The 23,790-nt window shown below is 36.9% G+C and overlaps 1 protein-coding gene across 1 annotated transcript; it reads left to right on the plus strand.

The window, feature by feature from the left end:
- The first annotated feature begins 4,875 nt into the window (after positions 1-4,875).
- On the plus strand, positions 4,876-8,728 carry LOC107197813 (cystatin-like protein). Its single transcript, XM_015607686.3, has 4 exons — positions 4,876-5,086; positions 8,086-8,193; positions 8,361-8,441; positions 8,563-8,728. Exons 1-4 carry the CDS (start codon positions 4,895-4,897, stop codon positions 8,665-8,667), a joined length of 486 nt encoding a protein of 161 aa, XP_015463172.3. The 5' UTR covers positions 4,876-4,894; the 3' UTR covers positions 8,668-8,728.
- The last annotated feature ends 15,062 nt before the right edge of the window (positions 8,729-23,790 follow it).

A 23,790-nucleotide genomic window follows, 5' to 3' on the forward strand; every position in this document is an offset into this window, starting at 1 on the left:
ACATTTTGGCTGGATTTTCTCAGTCAGCTTTATGAGGTAGAGTCACCTGGAATGTTCAGCTTTCAGTTAACAGCTGTGCTAAACTTATCAAGAGTTAATTACTTGAATTTCTGGTCTCCTAATGTGATGTTTGGAGCATCAGTCTATTTGAGTAATATTCTAATATTACAATTATGGCAAGAATTACTCAACTAAGTAAGAAAATAATAACGTTAAAGAATGAAGGTCAGTATAAAGCAAAACAAAAAAAAAAAATTCTCAAGTCCAGTTGCAAAGAGCATCAAAAGCATTATGATGAAACTGGCAGAGGTGGAAAAAGTACTGAGAAAATTGTAATTAAGTAAAAGTACCTTTTCTTTGCTAAAATTTTACTCAAGTAAAAGTAAAAGTACCCATCTAAAAATCTACTCAATTTAAAGTGTACTTTAGTTAAAAGTTACATAGTTTCTTTTAGTTATTTAAAAAAGTCAAATAGTACAACAAATCATAAATTAATTATTATTTATTAATATATTTATGAATTATTATTATTCCACATAATAATTTGGACCTTTCAGGCAGTATTTGTTCAGACCACCCCATAAAACATTTTCAAGAACAAGTGGCATAGGTTTCTATGATCCATATTTTCTTTACTGTTAAAAAGTTATAGTCATATTATGGTGACTATAAACTGTATTTTTATAGTTTTACAGTACCTTGCCTTGCTATGTTTTAACTGCTATTTACTTATTTTTTTTTAAACATTTAAGCAGGTTGTTTAATGTTTCCAATAAAAGCTTAAGGAAATATCAATAAAAACATGAAATCATACAAAAAGAATGTTGGTCACCACATGCTTTGGCAGGTTTGATATGGAAGTTTTAAAAGCTGACAGCTCTGTCCGGCGGGGCAGGAACATTTTACACAGCGTCTCTCCCGCTAACCGTAATAAACACTGCTGGGAAAAGTTTAGCTGCGCTGCCATGGAGAACAAAACTCAACACAAACTATGTGTGATAAAATCAGCGGAACACAAACACAGGGAACATTATGAGGCATTTCTCTCACCACCAAGACTTTCAGAAAGGTAAACTCAGTTTGTGGACGCAGGTTAAGCACGTAACGTAGCGCAGCTCAGCTTACTAACTTGTTGGCTAACCTAGGCAGTTTGATATATCTCTGGTTTAGTTTAGCGTTGTTTAATGTGTAACAGGGATCTATGTAATCCATGATCATTAGTTAAGATATTTAGGTTATATTCGCCCCAATCGCCTCTTAACATCACGCCAACAGACGCATTTCATACAGCTTTCAGTGAATTTAATATAATATTAATTTGGGCATTAATACATGTTAATCCATTAATTAACATAACGTTACAGGATAACAAACACCTTTAATAAAGGGATTATTGTACTGGATATTTTACTAAATAAAGAAGATTGTATAATCTGTGTAGCTGCATATGAACGGAGATTACTGATCTTTGTAAAGTAAATCCACAGCTAACCAGTGAATTTACAATATACATATATTATACTTACAACCACATGCTTTGGCAGGTTTGATGTGGAAGTTTTGAAAGCTAACAGCTCTGTCCGGCAGGTCAGGAACATTTTGTATTGCATGAGGACGTCAAGCAATTTATTTTTTACTCAGTAATGGGGAGTTTTTTAATGTAACAAAGTAAATCGTACTTGAGTAAAACTAAAATGACCTATTTTAAAAACTACTTTAAACATTACAAATTACTTACAAAATCTACTTAATTACAGTAACGTGAGTAAATTTAATTCTTTACTTTCCACCTCTGGTCCATGGTCTGGAGGAGGTGCAGAAATCCACAGCTCAGGTAGGGGAAAATCTTTCGACAGGACAACTATAAGTCAAGGAACTCCACAAATCTGGCCTTTATGGAAGAGTGTCAAGGAGAAAGCCACTGTTGAAAGAAAGACATAAGAAGTGCTGTTTGTTCAGCAAGCCTGTGGAAAAAGGTACTGTGGTCAGATGAGACTGACGTTGTTCAAGTTGTTGTTTTTTGGCCTACATACAAAAAGCTTTGTGTAGCTACACATCATCCTGAACACACCATCCCCAAAGTGGTGGCAGCATGATGCTGCGGGGATTCTTTTCTTCAGCAGGGACAGGGAAGTTGGTCAGATGGATGGGGCTAAATAAAGGGCAATCCTGGAAGAAAACCTGGTGGAGGCTGCTAAAGACTTGAGACTGGGAAGGAGATTCAAGACGATGACCCCAAACTGCACTGAACTTTAACACTATATAGACAAGACTGCAGCCAGGTTAACTTTTAGCCTAGTGCTCTCACCACCCAGATTTATCTTTTCTGTCTTTTCTGTCTCACTGAATATAACCCTCACATAATTAAGGTAAACGGCTGGCCCTTTATACACAGTGGTATAAAAAGTTTGGGCACCCCTGATCATTTTCATGATTTTATCAGGGGAGCCCATCAGCTATACCACTGTAGCTAATTATAGATCCACAATCATGCATATATTACAATCCAATAATGCAACTGGACTTTTTTATAGCTTTAGTTGTATTTGTTAGAGGTTCTAAATTCTGGTTTATTTATTGTACTCTAGACCTGAGCTCATACTGCCCAATTTCATTTTTTGACTGTAACTAATAATTGTCATTATTAGTTACAGCATTATTAGAGCAGATCTCAGACACACACAGATGCAAATCAAAATATACTTTATTGTTTAAAGTATTAGATAAAGCAAGGTCAACACCGGTGAACAGCAGCAGTAAGGAGATAACTAGAGGTGGGCGGATCGATCCAAATATTGATAATACGGATACCAATGCAGGTAGGCTCAGCCTGGCTCACCCACCTCGAGTCCACTGAAGTATTTATTATTTTTTTTTTTATATTTTTTTACACCCTGTTTATTTTTAAAAAGCAGACTTGCATTGAAAGGAGGAAAAATCCATTTTAATTGTTTTTTACTAAGAACAATTCTATTTGAAAAAAGAAACAAAGAAAGATCTAGAAATGTAATTTTATTTTTGTATTGTGCTTTCTCCTTTTCTACCTCAAAAATATTTATTTTCCTAATGTTAAGGTAAACTTTGTTTTGTTAACTTACTGTTCCATTGTTCCTAAAACAAAAATGTTGATAATGATAATAAAGTATTTTGTTGACACGTACAATGATCAGTGAAATTCTATCCTAGGTCTTTTGGATCCTTTGGATCTATTGAGCTTAGGTATTAAGAAGTATCGGTATCGAGAATGGGCAATACTGGCCCTGTGTTTATTTGGTATTGGATCAATACCAAAATTCCCCAGTATTGCCCACCTCTAGAAATAACGTACCAGGGATGATAAACAGTCCAGAGGTCATACACAGCAAGGCAGTATCAGAGGGCAGTAAAAAATCAAGGTTAGCAAATACAAACAAGGTAAAAAAAAAAAAAAACAAGAGAGTAAACACAACGTTGTGCAAGGACGAATCCGTCAATACTCAGCAAAGAATGAACTGGAGTGAGTCCCTTAAATAAGGGCCTAATGCAGGTGTTTAGAATTCAGGTGACTGACTGACACAGGAGGTGTCCTGTGCAGTGTCATGTGATCAGGAATGGGTGTGATGTCTGTGTGTCTGTTGTCCTGAGACTGAAGATCTCAGGCAGAGTGAAGTGTGGGAGAGATAGGGGCGCTCTCAACACCAGGCGTGACAATAATGTTATTAATCACAGGTCGAAAATGATTTTATTCATTAATAAATGACATGTGGCCAAAATTACACTTAAAAACATAACCATATTACATAATTCATGTTTAAACAGATTTAAGAACAACAAAGCTTGCTAGAAAAGAACCAGCTGGCATTTTTTTACGATGAGTTGTTGAATTAATGGCATATCAAAATTGAATCAGTGTTGAATAATGCTTGATTTTAAAAGATCAAACAGTACAAAACAAAAAAAGTATTTTGTTGTCACGTACAATAATTGGCGAAATTCTATCCTAGGTCTTTTGGATCCTTTGAATCTATTACACATTAATATTTCTGCAGATCCCTTTTCACTATAACTAATAAAAAGTTCAGTTTGTCCAGGTCAGATTTAGGTTTACAGAGGTCAGGTAGCAGGGCCCTGTGAATTTCTGGACTGACTTGCATTCACTATGAATATTTAGTGATGACTTGATTACAGAAGATTCTGGTCATACCAATTATGTTTTTTTTTTTTTTTTTTTTTTTTAATAAACAGTGCTCCTTGTTCTGACGAGACATTGTAAAAAAAGTTATTAAAAAAGGTTCATTTGATTAAACAAATGGTTTATGCTGTTATAGGCATTAGTTAAGTTGGTTAGCTTTGGTTAAAGTATGCAATACTATCATTCAGTATATTAAAGTAGCACATACAGCATCTCTTTATCAGCATTACACAAAACGGTATCACAATATGCTGGCCATAATAACGATATTATGATTCTGACGCATCACAATATAATTCTCTGACACTTAACAGCATCTGTTACTGAACAGGATAAAAAAAAACTCCTATAATAATATACCAGGAATTATGGATTTATTGTCTGTTTCACAGAACTGGTGAAGAATACTGCAGGTTTACCCTATTTATTTGATTAGCACCACCACGTCAAATTTGTGGTTTGTCCATGAAAGATTTGGGAGATTTGTTTCTTTGTAAATACCCATATTTGATGCTACATATTGATAGAATACGTTGCAATAATACTCTTTATGTGTCTGCTGTTTTAACATTTCTGCAAGGAGACCAGTGTGCTTTCACATTCTTGGTATTGAGAAACATTAAATTAACAAGGCGGTTTCTGTGGGGGGGGATAGAGCCGTGTGTGTATATATGGGTGTGTGTGTGTGGTTTTGAATTCATTTGGTAGAAGAGGAGCTGCAGGATGAGTGTTGTGCTGAAGCTGCTGCTGTTGGGTTCTGTGGTGGTTCTGCAGGGTTCTACTCAACAATGGAACAACTACGCAGATTTGCCTGAAGAATACAGAACACACATTGACAAGGCTCTGGATGAAGCCAATAAAAAATTGGGAGGTCCTTTTCATATTGGGTATGAATCTCTTCGGACCTCACCGACCGTAAGTGTCTCTCATTGTTCACTGCTCCTACTGTGGTTAGGACAAATCAAATTGAATCAGGTTTATTGTCACATCGTCACAGTAACGGGTGTTCAACTGAGTGAAACATGCTGGTGTTCAGTTTTTCAGTGCAGTAAATATGCCATTTAAAAGTGTATAATATATACACTTAGCTTGCACTGTACATTCATTACAGTGAGATTTAAATATACATTTGTGTTTAAAATAATAGCAGTGTGTTTAAAAACATTAGTTAAGCAGAGAATCTTTATAGTAGTTTTTATTTCCATGCTTTGGGAACGTCGCCTTTATATTTAGCATTCCTGTAAATCGCTAACCTAATATTTATTCAATAACCACAGTTTTTTTAGAACTGCTTCACATCTGTGTTGTATAGAGTCAACCAACATCTGGCACCTGTAAACTGGTATTCCAGCCCAGGATGCTTTGACTACATCCCACAATTCATTTGCATTTCTTGGTTTTGCTTCAGAAACGGCATCTTTGGAATCACCCCACAAGTTTTCTATCAGATAAAGGTCCGGGGATTGGGCTAGCCACTCCATAACCTCAATTTTGTTCTACTGGAACCAAGATTTTGCTCGTTTACTGGTGTGTTTAGGGCCTTTGTCTTGTTGAAACACCCATTTCAAGGCCATTTCCGCTTCAGCAGAAGACAACATGACCTGTTCAAGTATTCTGATATATGCAAACTGGTCCATGATGCAGTATGCAGTATGCAGTAAACAGGCCCAGCACCATAGCAAGAGAAACATGCCCATATCATGATGCTTGCACCACCATGTTTCACTGGCTTGAATTCAGAGTTTAGGGGTCATCTGAGAAACTGTCTGCAACCCTTGGACCCAAAAACAACAATTGTACTTTCATCAGCCCACAATATGTTTCTCCATTGCTCTTTAGGCCAGTGGATGTGTTTTTTTTATTTAAAAGAATAGCTACACCACGTTTTTATATGTAAAACTGTACTAACTGGTCACCGAAATCAAACATAACACAGGATTTGACAAAAAAAAAGCCATCAGGACCTCCTGAAGACAACAGCGGCTCCATGTATATCATGATCCAGCGAGAAAGCTCACTATTAGTCAAATGAGAAAGTTATACAATCTGTGTTTCAGTCTATTTGTCATCCACCCAGTACTAAAACAACAACACTTCAACAAAATTCCCTTGGGTGGTGAGGATACTGTTGGTTTTAAAGTTCAGACATCTCCAAAAAAAATAAATAAAGCTAGGACATCAAGCCAGGACAGGTACAAGTACGAATTCACTCTGGTCCGAGGGATTTCAGAAAGGCGAAAGCGGGTTTTGGATCCTCAAATATCTGGATCTGTCCTTCATGAACGCATCTAAGCCTGGCGGGATACGCAAACCCGCGAAATATGTACCATGCGTTTCAGTACAGCGTCAAAAGTACAGCGTTTCCGAACAACCTCCGATGACAGATCTGCATAGAAGAGGAGCCGGAAACCCTGAAAAGACATCTCACACTTCTTAACTGCGGCTCTCAGGACAGCCTCCCTACCTGGGAACTGCAGAAAATGGACAAGGACGCTCCTTGGTGGAGAGCTTTATATCAAGGGGATGGAAATCCTGAGGGAGACCGACCCAGGAGGGTGTGGAACCCTCAGCTTTTTCAGGTAGGCAGATGATTTTTAGATTCTTCCGTCGTCCTCTGTTTTCCAAATCACCAACCTTGGCTTGAAGCTAAACCCACGGTTGCCATCAGAGACGCGATAATCGTAGCCTCCTTGTCGTTAGCGTCCTCGTCCGCCGGAATCCTGTTTTTGGCTACATTGGGCCTATTTTCGTTTGTTGGACCCACTGAGTGAGGTAGGTGATAGCACTTTCCGCGATTGTGTTTAGTCGCCCATCCATGGTGTCCAGTCACGACCCAACAGATTTAATCTCGGCAAGGATCAGGTCTGAAGCAGACAGAACTGCTGACACCATAGCATTTATGTTAGCTTTAGTAGCTGGTTCTCTGGGCACATGCAGTTCTTTTTTCTTGCTTCTTTGGGGGCAAGAGGACGGAAAAACTGTAAAGTCCTTGTCATTTTGCGGGTCCGACATGTTTCAGAAACAGATCGTAGTACCTATTCAAAAGCAGAATGTCCTTTTTCAGAGAGGAAAAAGGTGTTTTTAAAATGTTTAGGAGCGGAGCAAATTTTCAGGTGGCCATCTCAGATCACATGACGTTTGCGGGGACTTCTTGCTAATAGATTAGCTTCACACAGGCGTCTTCTAACTGTCACAGATTATCCTGGAGCTGATCATTGGTTAAGCCTTTGTCATTCTGGCTGTTCATCAATCCATTCGAATGGAAGTCTTGTGGTTTCTTCCACGTCTCTCTGTTTTTGCTCATCATTTTAAAGCATTGGAGATCATTTCGGCTGAACAGCCTATTATTGTCATCACCTTGTTTTTACCCTTTTTACCCTAAGTTTTACCCTCTTCAATCAACGTTTTAATCAAAGTTCACTGTTCTTCTGAACAATGTCTCAAACAACCCATATTTCTCAGGCTTTCAAGGAGAAAGGCATGTACAGCACATGCTGGCTTCACCCTTAAATAAGGGCTGCCTGATTCACACCTGTTTCCTCACAGAATGATTTGACCTCACTAATTGAACTCCACGCTGCTATTATTTTGAACACACCCCTTTCAATGAATTATTCAGATACACAGACTGAATGTGGTAACATAATTTATACCGAAAACAGTGATTAACTGATTAGTCATATTGGTCTGCTATTATTTTGAATGCTGCTGTATAAACGGAATATATGGATGTAGGCCAGCGAAAATGCCTACATGCTTTAACAGCTGGTTTTAAAGTTTTAAACATTTATTTTACTGTTGTTACATTATTATAAGATTTGTCTTAACATAACTAAATTTTGTTTACGAGCGTCTTGTACTAAATTTCCGAATTAATAAAATTTCATTTCATGAATCGCTACCTTTTTCCATAGATTACACCCACAGACTGGCAAGTACATGTTCGTCTGATGGTCACTGAATGCAAAAAGGACCGTACTAAACGTCATAGAGACGAATGTGCTCAACGGAAGCCTAACACGGTAGGTTTAGTACTGGTAGGATAAATAAATAAAAAAAATGAGCTAGGCAAAGTCCATTTTATTCTCTTACTCATTAATCAGAGTGTAAACAGATGTTTCTGCAAACATTACAAAATCACAGCAAATACCAGCATGTCCGCTAATAATCTCATTCCTCGTTATTAAAGCCCTGGATCGACTGCTTGGTGTGTAAGAAGAAAGGTGAGGAAGAATTGATTGACTGTGCAAAACTGGCGGATGTCAAGAATGTAAGTTTGAACACCATTTACAGTGACTACACAAAATAAAATGCACAATGAATTACATCATAACTGTATTTAGTTTCTCCTGAATAAGATATTAAAGATCTGCTGTTTGTTTTTATTTCAGAGAAAACAGCGAGAGCGGTGTCTGTACCGCCGCGGGGCAGGATCTCTGTTAGCCCAGAAAAGTGGGAATGATGAAACGACGTTTGGATGTATTGGGTGTGTCTGACTTAAAAAAAAACACAAATTCTGACAGAGGATTTTAATTCCAATAAACAACAAACTTATAAGTGTGGGGTTGAAATGTGTTTAAAAACTGCACAAACTCATTATTATACTGAGATTATATCCTCTTTCTTTCCCTTCCTGTACCCGGTTCAATAGTAGGCCAGTTTATATGTATTGGTTATGCTGGTTGGTCACGCTGAAGTGAATCCGGATGAAATTAAAGGTGTTTAACACAACACTTGAGTTCACTCTTTATAAATTAGAGCTAGTCCCTCCATATTTTGAAAAGTAAATGGGCTACAACCAACTAATCATTAGAAACACTGGAAAACAATCATTCAATCCAAGGGGTCTTAACACATGAAGGGGTAATAATGCTTCCCCTGCTGCCCGATAAAAAAGGCTCCCAGTGGTGAGTGTACCTCTTGGTGAGAGACTGTGGTGTTGACTGCTAGACATGACTACTCTACACATTTTGTAATACATTTCAGTTTCTGTTTGGGATCCGATGATGATTAAAGGCACCATGAATTATTACGATTCTACTATGCTAATATGTTGAAGGCAGTTGAGTGCACTGGATTTTATTTAGGGAGTTCAGAGCATAGACTGTATATAGCTGGACAGAGCATCGTCTCTCAAAAGTGAAGCCACCACAGGTCGGGCGCCCCCTGCTGTTCGGTTTCAGAAAGCTGTATAACCCCACCCATTCCTATAGGTTTCAATGGCAAAACAGACAACTTTCAATCACGTTTTTTTTCTAATATACTGTAATTCTACCTCCTTTATTTAAATGCAGCAGCTAGTGTAACCTCTGCTTATATTGTCAAATTTTTATATCCCCACAGAATTCGTTTTTTTAAAGCGTTATTCAGCTCTATTTAAAAAGGTGTGGTTATTGTAAAAAGGGCTGGGTTACACCTAGCCGGGGTGGGACCAATGACTGTATGGGCGAGACCAATAACAGACCGTCAGCAGAACCTGCATCATGTTCTTTTTTCCCCTTACGTCAAGCAGTAGACTAGTACTAGTAGTTAGTCAAACGTTTAGCTAGCTCACTGTACTACCGTTATTATTTTTTATTAGCTAAACTGAATTTAGATTGTTTTATTAATAATGTCGTGTTCTGCTGTTAATTGCTCTAACAGACATTCTGGACAAAGTTCTTTGCAGTTTTTTCGGTAAGTTTGCTGGCTGTTTTTCCCTCCACTCCTGTGTCTGTGTGCATTTTATTTTATTAATTATCAAGATCTTAGGCGAACCATTTAATCTCGGTTGGATTATATAGCTAGCTTAATTTGTTAGCTAACATTAGTGTAGTTATCTAACTAACTATATTCGCTAGACTCTGTAGAATTAATATTTTTAATAAACACTGCTGGGAAAAGTTTAGCTGCGCTGCCATGGGGAACAAAACTCAACGCAAACAATAGCTGCGGTCCAATCTGAAGGAAGCTGCCCAATTTGGCAGCATTTACAGGCAGCATAGGCGCGCTCCCGAGAAAAGGACTGTCCCATTCGGAAGGTAGCATGTGCTGCCTACCTGGGCAGCTGCCTTATTTTACCCCGATTCTGAAGGCAGCGTGAGATGCATCCTTACGAGCGAAGGCAATCCCATGATGCATTTCACCAGCTCAGAGTTCCAGTGCTCAGATTTAAAAACATGGCGGACGGAGACGGAACTGCGAGGGAGTTTCTCTACAAACGTAAGTAATTTTCTCCTGTATTTCCACTTACCGCTGCGTGTGTTTTAAGTTGTTTTCCAGTGTTGTTTTCGCCTGTACTTTATTTAATGTAAGACCTGACCGGGTGAAGCTACCGTTAGCTTATCGCGCTAATTTACCGGGTATGCTAACACGTATCTAGCCGAGTTACAGAGTACTAATCACGGCTGCAGTGCTGAGGAAACCCCCGCTAGGAAACAAAGATGACCTGTCCGTCCAGTATTAAACGTTTAACTGTTTTAAGCCACTGTTAGTTTAATTGTTAGAGTTAATACATGTTAGTCCATTAATTAACATAACGTTACAGGATAACAAACACCTTTAATAAAGGGATTATTGTACTGGATATTTTACTAAATACAGAAGATTGTATAATCTGTGTAGCTGCATATGAACGGAGATTACTGATCTTTGTAAAGTAAATCCACAGCTAACCAGTGAATTTACAATATACATATATTATACTTACAACCACATGCTTTGGCAGGTTTGATGTGGAAGTTTTGAAAGCTGACAGCTCTGTCCAGCGGGGCAGGAACATTTTGTATTGCATGAGGACATCATTGCCTCGTTATTCCACGCGCGAGCATCCTTTTAAATTCAGACTTAAATAGTTTTTTTCCCCAGCAATTTGTTTTTTACTCAGTAATGGGGAGTTTTTTAATGTAACAAAGTAAATTAATTGTTTCAAAACGTACTTGAGTAAAACTAAAATGACCTATTTTAAGAACTACTTTAAACATTAAAAATTACTTACAAAATCTACTTAATTACAGAAACGTGAGTAAATTTAATTCTTTACTTTCCACCTCTGAAAACTGGCACTCATCAGGGCCTCCTCAGGAAAAGAAGAGCAAGAGTTCCCGCTGTTGTACAGGATAAGTTCATCAGAATTACCAGACTTAGAAACTGCCAGTTAACAGCATTCCAAATAAGACCACCTAAATGCTTCACAGAGTATATTTTTTTATTATTCATCATGTGTTCCTTCATAGTCTGGATGACTTCAGTATTAATTAAAAATATAGGAAAAATAAAAAGATAATACCATTGAATGAGAAGATGTATCCAAACTTTTGACTGGTACTGTTTTTTACCTAAACGCCTTTCTAATAATAGTTCTTGTAAATAAAATCTCTGAAGAAGGACATGAGAACTTCAACACCTGTTTGAGTCATTTTTTTCTGATTTAAAGCCTTTATTTCATCCATATATACAAGCCATTAATCATCAATAAACAAAATATTTCAGGATAGGTGCTCATAATTTTGCAAAGAGTCAAAACTTTTAATACAGAATTGATTGTTTCATTTTCTTGTGTATTAAGAAGTTCATTTTAATCAACTTTAATCATATAATTCTAATGAACAGTTTAAATAGGCAAAACAAACATCAGTCTGAAAGTTAGTAATTTCATTAGTTTACACAACAGAGAACATTAAATCCTAGGGTCCATATCCGTTTGATATCTGTGTTCATATAAATGTTAATTTTTTTAAATAAACTAAGAGAATGCTTTCTGATAGACTGAACACAATCTCTGATAAAGAGAATTTTAGCTTTGGGTTTTCAATAAATGTATGCAAATTATAGCAGTGCCGGTCTGTGCCTTTTTGGTATGTCTTCTATTGTATTAACAACAAATATTTTTTGACAGATTTATTGTTTGGATATAATTTTGAAATATACAATATATCTGTATTGTCTATATTTACTATTCTTGTTTACTTATTGTATATCTTATTTGTTATTTAGTCTTATACATTTAATTGTTCGTACTTCTGTATTGCACAGCAATATTGGACAGCTGTATTGTATATCTGTATTGAACAGCATTTTTCTTTTGACATCTTTAGACTATATAGAAATCATATTGTCCTAGCTTAATCTTTTTTTTTTTTTTTTTTTTTTTTTACAAATTTCCTATCATTAATGCATACATCTTGTAATAACAAGCTGCATGAAGGGTTATAACAGGTTATAACTAGGTGACTATTGTAGTGGAAACTTTTGATGCCAGTCATCAAGTGGTTGACCTGGAGTTATAAACCTTTTGAATTTTTAATACCATTTAAGGTTCCATAAAAGTTCAAAGTTACAGTTTTATTTCTTACAAGAAATTAAATTACTTTGATATTTTACCATGGAAGAATGGACAGTTTAAATTTTAAGGGAAGTTAATACTATTAATTGTCTTCAGTCCCTTAAAAATAAAACAAAGGTTATTTATTAAAGGGGAGGGTATCCCAAGACAGGGGGAGGGGGATTATTGGATATGTTCAGATTGTTTAATATTATATTAAAAAATATTTTCACTTCTTTATAATTATATAACTAAACTTTTTTTTTAAGAAATCATTTAAATTAACCTTTGCAGGCAAGGCAAAATAAAAATAAAATACCCTACATCAAATAAAACTGTACAAAATGTGAATGTATATACAGTATACTGTACTAATGTAAACTGATGTACAAAATATCATTACAGTAAAGGTTAACATACCTCTGTATTAATGCAATAATGTGTTAATTCAGAGTAAATCTTTAAAAATGCATTGCTTTATAGTGTTTGTATTAAATTTAAACAGCTATGCTGCAGACACCAAAGGCTTGATATACTGATATTGACCCAAATAACAAATACATATATTATACATATATGTTTGGGGCTGTGATTGATACTTGGTGAACCCTTTGGTATAAATATAGGTCCTGTCAGTTTCAATAGTGTACAGAAACCACAGAGAGTGATTTTGCCATTAGTGATTTCAGTCATTAATCAGTGATGAGCCTCACGCGTCTTACGCAACCGTTTCACTCCTACAGAATAAGAGCAATTCGATTTCTGAGGAGCCTTATCATCACTGATTTATTGATTTAATCTTTTGCTCTTTTTTCAGTTCCTGCGTGTGCACTGCACTCTTGTTAATTGAGCCCTGTTCCCTGGTCAGGCTGGAGTACCACGGCAAGTTATTTTGACCCCGTATCCGCGTCCGTGGGGAGATGTACAGGGTTTCTAATTTGGCGGAAGTGAAGGAGGTTTTGGAGAGCTGAGAGCTTAGTCAACACCTGCTGACTGACTCGAGCTGTGTCCGTGTCCGTGGGCACTCAGGAGAAGAGATGCAGTTGATTGAGAAAGAACCTGATGCAACATGTTCGCTCCAAAGAACAGCAATCTTCATCAAGAAATTAAATCAACAGTTTTTTTAGCGTCTTCACTCGACCCAAATGTGTCAAAGAAGCTGTTTAGTAATGGCTGCATTTACATCTATCAAACCAGGGAACGACGGTCCATAAATCATGGTAAAATTGATGATTCCCTCTGGTGTACATCGAAACTAGGACACCAGGGTCAAAAGGCTTGTAGACATGATCATTACACATGCAATATTCATGCATACGTGTCAGCCTAGAGCAGGCCCTCCAACACTCATGCAGTAAAATGGGTTGAAATTGCCTGCATATGTATAAGGAGATGTAACAAGTGATTCAGTCGTCGAGTCTTAAGGGCGTATTTCACACGCGACATGACAAATTGCTCTGTGCTCCACCTGTCTCTCGCTGCTTCCCATACAAAAGGTCAGAATCAGCCAATACAGGCAGAAAATCTATCACGTCACTCACACGGAAATGTGATATGTGACATATCAGTTTGCTCTGTGGGTGAAAAATACATAATGATACATAATCAATTTTTGGATTAACTAGACCTATCATTGTGCACTGTGAGCAGGATTTACTGTACATCATGAGTGGTCCACACTCAGCTCTATCTGTGAATCAGCACCACAAGACTACACTACCCAGGACACACCACTCAGGCGATCATGTGACGCCTTCAGGAAGTCATTCTGCCGATTGCTAACACCTGTTTGGCCAGAAAAGTCCAGAACTTTGCCTCTTTGCTAAATATTATTTGGTTGGTCCTACTTTACAACACCTTTCCTCCATCTCTGTTTTTTTTTTCCATGTATTACTAGAGTAACCCGACTGCCCTGTATTGTTGCTCTGCCAGTGTTTTGATGCTTGGACTGTTTATTTGACCCTGATTTTTGCCTTCTGCCCTGCCTGTGCTCTACCCTGGACTGTGTACTCTCCTCAGGTATGTTTAGCCCAGTATGCCCCTGTTTATCAGTATTGACCCTGCTTTGTTTACCCACTCTCTGTGCTGCTTGTTTATCCATTAAATTTAGTTTTACATGTCTGCGTTGGTCTGAGTTCTGGTACACTATGACAACAGTAGACCTATCACTATGCTCTGTAGATGGGATTTACATCAGAGCTCAGAGAGAAAAACTAATACTATGAAATACTAAAAAAAATATACTTGAAACCACCAAGAATTAAAAACAATTACATGTGTAAAACAGCCATTTACAGAGCCATTAAAAAGTGGAACTGCTTGCCTAAAAAAAAAAAACAAAAAAAACCTCCCCCGCCTTCATTGTGTATTCGTTTAATTCTGCAGATCAATGGCAAAACATTTAAAAACAGGAAATCTAAAAGACTTAATATAATATAATATAAATGCAAATTGTAAAGTAACATTTGTTCATTTATTTGCAGATTAGACAAATTCATAAAAAAAGAATATAATAAAAATATAAAGTGATACACCAAAATGTGCTTTTTTGTGACAACAGCATATGAGTAGTGAAGTTGATAGTGAATAAGTTAGTTAGTGTTAAACAGCACTGCGGTTATGTTATATTGGGTCCGTGTGCTATGGGGAGGTGGCTGTCTGGGTTGGTTATTGCTGACTGTGGAAGGTGCATACGGACCGGTAAATATGAGCTGGGGTTTAATAACTCTTGGGTTTTTCACTTTGCAGAAAGCACCTGTTTTGTAGAGTAGGATTAATAAGAAGCTGAAAATGAGAAATTCTCCTTTTAACTTTCATATTTCACCACAGTTTTTACCTCAGATATATTGCCATACTGTATGTCTTACCACTTAGCCTTTCCATTAAACATGAGTTTTTTGTTTGTTTATGTTTGTCATCAGTACCTTGATGGAAATTCATTTATATATAGGGGGTTGATTGAGATAAATCAATAATAATATAGTCTGATAAAAGCTGTTTAGAGGCAACCAGGTGAACATGCGGACATATCAACTGATGACTTTGCACAAGCTCTAATGAATGAACATATATTACCTAACAAACCCAAATCAAACCATACAATCTGTAGTGTTTATTAGGGGAATGTAAAAACTCAAGAAGAAAAAAAATCGAGTGGCCCTCTTTTAGCAATCTATAGGCGTGGTGACAACCTGACATTGTGCAGCTTGATTTAGGACGTGTTCGTGTGTCTTTGCTATCATAACGACAGGAAAAGTACACCTTGAACAGCTCCAAATTAATTATTTATAATCAAAATTTAGGTGTAACATGAATCAAATCAAAGTGTCACTTGCTATTCCCTTTAAAAGCCAGGTGTGCTCTGACTTTGGCGAATTGGTATTTTAATGCTGCAGCACTTCTGTGCTTCTCAGCAGAGGAAACTGAACAACAGGAACAGCAATGCTATTTTATTTAGTATTTTGTTGATTGTTGATGTAAAAAAAAATTAAATTAAAATTAAATAATTAAAAATTAAAAAATTATAATGCTGTGTGTACGTGTGTGTGTGTGTAACAAGCAGGGGTGTATGCACGTAAAGCACTGAGCATAGTCAGGTTCGTCTCTGCTGCCAAGATAGCAATAAACATCTGACTGGTGACTGTTGTCTAGGTTGTTTTCAGTCAATGGTGCACCTGTGTTTTCTGCTGCCAAGATAACAATACACCAGAAATTTACCTGAACACACCTCACTTCCAGACCACCACAACCATCAGCAAGGTACTGTATATTCACCAGCTCCGTCACTATTTAAACCCTATGTGTTAAACATGGTCTGAATAAATCGCCAAGCTACATTTCACTCTGAACTCTCTCTCTGGTCAGTGTGAGACAGTCTGTCTCATATCTGTATGGCGGCTGTGGAAGAGTTCCAAGAATGAGAATGAATAACATATTGAAGGTGACAACCAGGTGTCATCCGAGTGCTGCGGGTGTATGCGGAATGAATTGTAGAGAGGAACAAATGAGATTGGTGCTGGAAAAAAAACAGGATCTGTGATTGGATGACAGATGAAGATGGCTTGGTGGTTTCCTGTCTGGCTTTTGGGGTGTGATGGATGACAAACATAGTGTCACTTGGGATTGCCTTTCTCTCCGTCCTCTCACTTTCCTCTCTTTCCATTTTCTGTCTCGCTCTCCCTTTCTCTCTTTTCCCTCTCTCTCTCTCTCTCTCTCTCTCTCTCTCTCTCTCTTTCTGTCTCTGAAACACACATAACCCAGCACAGACTCACTCTGTCTGTTCTCTCCACTGAGCAGGTCAAATGAAAATAAAACAGATTATTATCTGACCAATGAAGTGAAAAGATGACACATTTTAGCTGGGAACAATTCTGTTTCTCTTTGACAGCAAATCATATGAACTGTTTTCAGAGCATGAACTCTATTTTTACTTATGTACTCCTATCCAGACTGGGGGCATGCAGTACCTTTACACATTAAATGTTACACAATATTCTAAGTTTTAGAACAAGACGTGTCTACACATTACATTGTGTGTGAAACATCAAAGTGTATTGAGAAAAGTATAACAGAAGCCCTTTTTACAGTATTTTACAGTAACTACAGTACGCAAATTTTACCATTAAAGATTAAAGATCAACATGTATAACTCTACAATTTAGCTAAAAATTGTTTAATATAGCTAAAAGAAAACTAGAAATATTCATGATATTAAGCTATTTTGTCTGATGGGGTGGCAGTTGGTGACAGTGTATGGTCTGATATATGATTTAATATTTACAAATTCATAATATAAAAGAGTGATAAATGCGCTGGATAGCAATGGGACAAGGCCAATCTCATCATCACAGATTTTTTTTTAAGTGACACCTGAAAGGGTGGTGCAAACATCATCTATTTTACCTAGTAAAAATCTATACTTCTGCATTTGTGTATTTTTTCACAGTTTTCACCATAGTAAATGAAAAAAAAAAAAAAAATATATATATATATATATATATATATATATATATATATATATATATATATATATATATATATATATATATATATAAATTATACTTGGTTTCATTTTGTATAACAAGGGTATTAAATTAGAATTCAGTTCGGTCCAGTTAGAGAAAAATACGCCAGGCCGAGGTCCGGACCGTCGCCATTTTTAACTTGTGTTATGATTCAGTATTTTATATACTGTATACTGAAGAAGTCTAGTACTTCTGTCAGTGTTTTATGTCATCAACAACTTAAAGACAAAACAAATTGCACATACTAGTATATTTCAACAATATGTATTGTTTTAAAAAGACCTGTCACAATAATTACATTATCAACCTATCATAAAATAAATGGAAACACTCTGAACTTATAGAGTTTATTAATGTGAATCTGTATGTTAACTTTGTTTCAAAATGCTATATTTATTCTATTTGATTTTATTTATATTAGATTTAGGCCTGAGTGTCATGATAATTACATGAATGATAAATCGTACAATGTATGAAGAAATGTTTGCTGAACTTGGCCTGAAAATCAGCTTTGTTTAATATTATTTGTGTTAGTATGTGTTATAAATGCAGTATTTTTCATTTCTGTGCTCCGTGCTCCGAATCTGCACAGACCTGATTGGGGAGAGCGTTTGGTGATTTTACAGCACACGTGATTGGTCTGTGAGTTTGCACCGCAAAGCAAATTTACCGTAAAGACAAGAAAAGTTCTGCCGCTTTAAATGAACTCCTTCTCAGTAGTTTATCGGTTTGGGTCTGGACCCGGACTGCGGTGACTCTACCTTGTGAAGACACTAAGATTAAAAACACATTGAATGAGAAGGTGTATCCAAACTTTTGATACTTTTGGTACTGAATAAGTAGTAAAAAGATTTCTTCTTTTAAAGGTCAACCATATGCAACAGACTCCACAGGAAAAGTGAAAAGGAGAAGTGTAAAAACACACTAAGAGGCAGAGCTCAATAAGAGTAGACTGCAGTTTTCACTGTAAAACAGCTTCAGTTAGCAGCACCAAAAACAGTTACATTATTGCTTTGACTCAAAAAAACATTTTAAAGGTCCCTTTTTCTCTTCAATTCCTAGACTGTAGTTGTTAAAAGTTAATCCATTTATTTTACTTTTTTTCTTCTTTTTAGAGATACAAATATTTACAGTGCATAGAAGCAAACAAGAAAAAAAATAAAAAATAATGTAATATAATGCTAAATATAGAAAGATGTCTTTATAGGCCTGCTATAGAAACAAGCTAAACATCAGTGCCTCCTGCTTCTACCAGTCTCTAGGTTGCAAAAACAAAAACTGAACTGACTTCTTCTTCTTCTTTCGGGTTTAATGGCGGTTGGCAGACCGACTGAAGATGCATTACCGCCACCCACTGACCTGGAGGGCGAGTGTGATTTCGGGAAATTACAGAACTATTCTATATTACCCATATAAAATGAAGAGAGAATTGAACCCGACTGTAGGAGCTTCCTCTGTAGTAAGCATTAGCCCCTCCTCTAGGTTAGTCCAACTAAACAAGACCAATTAACTCAATTCCCCAATAATTAACTTGTAGACTCTACACCAAATAATATAGAACCACTGACACACAATATACATACTGAAGCATAAACTAAAGATTTTCCTAACAAAATCATTACAGAAACAAACAAAACACCACTATAATACCCCCCTTCTCTAGCCTCAGGAATGGTACAGCCCTATCCAAAGGCGGGAAACTCCCCTATATAAGAGCTCATTGGTACAAGAGACTCTGTTACTGCTACACCTAAGTCTTTAAAATGCTCAGCTTCCAAGTGAAGAAAACTAAATGTTTTAGCAAGTGAATGCTAAATGTTGAACTTTTCCTTAGTAGTGTTTTAATTTACAGAGCAGGTTAACATATAATAAAGCTAAAATAGAGCGTGTGTTTGATAACGGGAAAAAAGGTTCTAACGTTCAACAAACTATTTCAGGTATTAGAAACAGGAAGCGCATTTAATAGATAAGATGTTTCTGCCGGCATGTCTGTGTTACACACCCCACATCCAAGACAGTAGTAGCAGCATTTTATTAATGCATCTTCATTATTATATATTTAATTCTGAAAAAAGCAAAATTGATGCAATGCCAAAAATAATATACAAATACTTTCAAGCAGTAGGAAAGGCATAGTCTGGATGGAGTAAGCTGTGGAGAATTGAATGCTTAATTGTGAATGCTATGCACACCTACCATGAAATCCTTTATCCGCTTGAAGGAGTGATGATAGCATGAATATTTTATACCAATTATAGGAAAATGAACCCAGATGTCAGATGTTCTTGTAGCTGTTTCACAAATAGTTCTGCTGCTGATTGCTTCACATTAGCCATCACTGACATAAAGTACAATAGAGAAAGGTAAACTCAAACATATTGACTGATATAGGCTATAGTTTTTTTTTTTATGTGTTAAAGTGAATAAAGAGAGTAATTGTTTTAAGCAAACTTTATTTACAGGCTTTGAACTGATTTTAGAGATACATAGTAAAATTATATATATATATTTATATCAATACTACGTCTGTGTTAAGGGCATATGTGCAATATTAGTTCCTTTCGAGTTAGAGATCGACTTTTTTAATTAATGATCATCTAAAGAAGGCGCATATCATCACTGTCCAATGAAAAACAAGCATCTCCATTTTTGACGATTTTTAGTTTTCTGCATAATTTGAACACAAACTGTCTCTTACACTGTCAATTTCTTGATTGTGCCAATAGAAATACTTAAAAATTACCTAAAGTAAACTTTTTACATTGACTTCCATTAAAAGTTTAGAAGTTTTTTTTTCTCTCTCCTGTAAAGTAGCCAGTTTGGAGATACATGTTTTTTTTTTTTATATTGAACAGCGACAATACAAACCTTGTTGCGTAAAATGTCAAATTAGTGTTTGCTGAAGTCATCAAACTGTAGAGGTGTTATCTTTCAGCACCAGCTGTTGCTCTTTGGCAAATATGTTGTTTTTGTCTCCTTGGTCATTAATTACTTAAGCTGGTTATGAAAATGGAGCACTTTAACTTTGAAAGGTACAGTGACTTTTGGAAGCTCCAGTCAGTAAACAATTGGAAGGGCAAAGAAATATTCTCCACTGCTTATTGGACCCTCAGTCATGCAGAGCAAGGCTAACAGCGCACACATTTTAAAGTGATTGGTGCGTGGATCGTTTACGTGCTAATGCAACACTGGTAGAGATTGAGCTCAGCAGTGCCTGTATTCCATATTAGTTTACGTGCACTGCAGACCCGTTCCATGACGGACAGGATAAATATTTAAGCATCTCATCTATGCCGGGGGTTCCCATGGCTGCACAGGCTTAGCAAAAGCACTGCTGTTTCATATGTACGTCAGGGATGTGCCTGTCACAGCTCTTTCTGGCATAAAGGAAAAAAAAAACGGGCAATGACCTTTGTGGGGGTTTGGAAGAGCATTTCAGGACTAATGCCAGCTCATGCCTCTTCTGAAGCTGAGGTGCCAAGCTTTAATTGCTTGTGTTGAGAACGCTAGAAGGAGAATGGGCCCATTAAAGATACAAATGGAGATATTTCACACAGGGGAAAAAAAAGGTCCAGTCCATCCAGTTTACAGTTGACTTATTCCAAATCCAGACCAGGTCTAGCTGTATTGAATACATTCTGATTCTATTTAGGAAGCCCTGAGGGTCATAGATTTATTACATGATGGAACTGGAAATCAGCAATGAAGAACACAAATTGAAGGCAGAAGTGGGGAAAAAAATGAAAGGTGTGGTATTTAAGGTAGAGCCTCAGAGCAATGGAGAATTGTAAAAAGCTCCAAAGTGGTTAAGGTCACGGGTGAACTGCACAGCGTTTACCAAATAGGATAAACCTTCAATATTTCAGAACTGGGCACCGCATCCCTCCCCCCATCAGGATCGAGCGTTCTCAGGGGCCATGTGGAGCATCACTGATCTATTTGTTCAGGTAGGGCAGGAGCTGCAAATGAGGTCCATTTTAACCTTTATATTTTGTGCTTTGATGTCAGAAAGCAAGGCCTGAAACTTTTCATCTTTTTCTCATCAGATCCGCAGGCCATGCAATACTGAGCGTTATTCCTCTTTTGCCAAACCAGGATTACGCTTGAAGTTTGAAGCATGAACATGAAAGTCGTAATAACTGGAGATTAGAGTGTAATATGATTTAAGAGTAATTTGCTCTGGAGAAGAGTGTTAGCCATATGCCACATACTATATATAAACAGTGTTTCAGTCCAATAAAAAAGTCAAGAAAAACAAATAAAACTTGCATTTACCTTTAATTTTACTGCATAAATAATTCATGCATTTTTTTCTGCTGAACGGTTTTACAAACAATTTTTAAACATACATCCGCTGTAGATCAACAGCTCTGCTGGGGAAATTGTGAAGAACACCAAGTTCCTCTGTTTTTACATTGCAGAGAACCTTACATGCTCCTTCAACACCAGCTCCATAACAAAGAAAGCCCAGCAGCGCCTCTACTTCCTGCAGAGACTGAGGAAAGCACATCTTCCCATCTCCAATTCTCACCATGTTCTACGGAGGGACTGTAGAAAGCATCTTGAGCACTTGCATAAGCATCTGGTTTGGGAACTGCAAAATATCTTAGCTTTCTCAGATCATAAGAACCTACAACGGATAGTGAGAACAGCTGAGAAGATCATCGGACTCTCTCTCTCTCCCCTCCATCACCGAGATCTACACCACACGCTGCATTGTGGACGACCCACCCACCTCCCCGTCCGGCAGAAGATACACATCAAAGCCTCCACTACCAGACTCTGCAACAGCTTTTTCCATCAGGCCGTCAGACTCCTCAACACACAGAGACAGAGCTAAACACCCTCATTTCCACACACCCAACACACTCACACAGAACTGAACTAAAACTCACTACTACTCTTCACATGCACACACAAGAGCTGTACCAAACTCACCCATCACTCTACTCACACACACACACACACACACATTTACACAGAGACTGAAATGTCTTTTTCCCTATCTGCAATGTTTGCATCATTCTGTTGATAAAACTATAAACTCTCTACCTCAGTAACTGATGTGATCATGTATGTTCTATATGTTACAGTATGTTACATATCTCTGCACCTTATTCTCAGAAATGTTATTGTACTGTATCGGTACTGCACTGTCCTGTCTGTTGAATTGTCTCATCTGCTGTATTTATTGTAGTGTTTATAGTGCACTTTGAGTGTAATTTTGTTACACTGTGTACCTGTACTCTGATGTAATGACAATAAAAGCCTCTTGACTTTACTTGACTTGACTTGAGATCCATTCTTGCATTTTAAGCTCTTAAGCTGTGCAACAGTAGAGTTTATCATTGTCATATTTATCTTTTCAAAATTCTTCTCACAGGGGACAGGTCAGGGCCGCAGAAAGGCCAGTCCAGTACCTGTGTCCTCTTTATTCTCAGCCATGTCTTTGTAATGTGTGCAGCATGTGGTTTTAAGTTATTTAGTCCTAGGGGCAGCATATTTTGCCTGATAAATGAGGTTCTATCGGCTATTGTTGAATGACAGTTCTTGATGCAGGGCCGTCTGAGGAATTGGAGAGCATGGGTATTAAATTTAGGCTTGTGCTGATGCCCTTTACTCAATGATATTCCTCCTGATTCCTTGAATAGTTTAGGAATATTATGCATTATAGTATAGAAAGAAATATGCAAATATTTTTCAATATTTCTTTTAGGATTTTTTTTTATTTGAATAATTTTCTGATCCTTTTGGGAATACTGATTTTAAATCACATGGCAGTCACAATCACCTGTTGAAATTACCTGTTGACATAATTTTTATAATTTAGTACAATAAATAATTTATTTATTGTACTATAGATTTAAAATAGAAAAAAAATTTAAATGTATAATTTCTTAGACATAAATTTCCCACCATATTTCCCACTCTGACATTGATGTCCAGGCAGTGTATCTGTTCTGTTTGGGTTTACTCCAAAAGCACAAAAACACTTCACAATAATGTCTACATGAATGCATGTTTACACATCAAAAGGTTTAGCTCCTTTCAGTCATTTCTGAACAAGTGACAGGAGCTAAAGTTCTTATTTCCTATTTCCTATTTAAAAGTCTTATATATTTCTAATTAGAGTCTAGAAATAGACAGCAGAGTTTTACCTACAAAAAAAGAAAACAATGCTGCATATTCTCTGATGTGAGAGCTCCGTGTGTCATCTTTAATAGGGTTGTCCTGTGTGTGAAGCATGTGATATTCTGTCTCGGTGCAACACACTGCTCATGTCACACTCTGTT

The sequence above is a fragment of the Astyanax mexicanus genome, chromosome 1 (assembly GCF_023375975.1).
Source record: "Astyanax mexicanus isolate ESR-SI-001 chromosome 1, AstMex3_surface, whole genome shotgun sequence".
NCBI lineage: Eukaryota > Metazoa > Chordata > Actinopteri > Characiformes > Acestrorhamphidae > Astyanax > Astyanax mexicanus.

Excerpts from the sequence above, each read along its gene's own strand:
- LOC107197813 (XM_015607686.3), top strand. The coding sequence starts at position 4,895 with ATGAGTGTTGTGCTGAAGCTGCTGCTGTTGGGTTCTGTGGTGGTTCTG. Across the intron at positions 8,194-8,360 it reads CTCAACGGAAGCCTAACACG|CCCTGGATCGACTGCTTGGT; the intron begins GTAGGTTTAGTA and ends TCGTTATTAAAG. Across the intron at positions 8,442-8,562 it reads AACTGGCGGATGTCAAGAAT|AGAAAACAGCGAGAGCGGTG; the intron begins GTAAGTTTGAAC and ends TTTTTATTTCAG.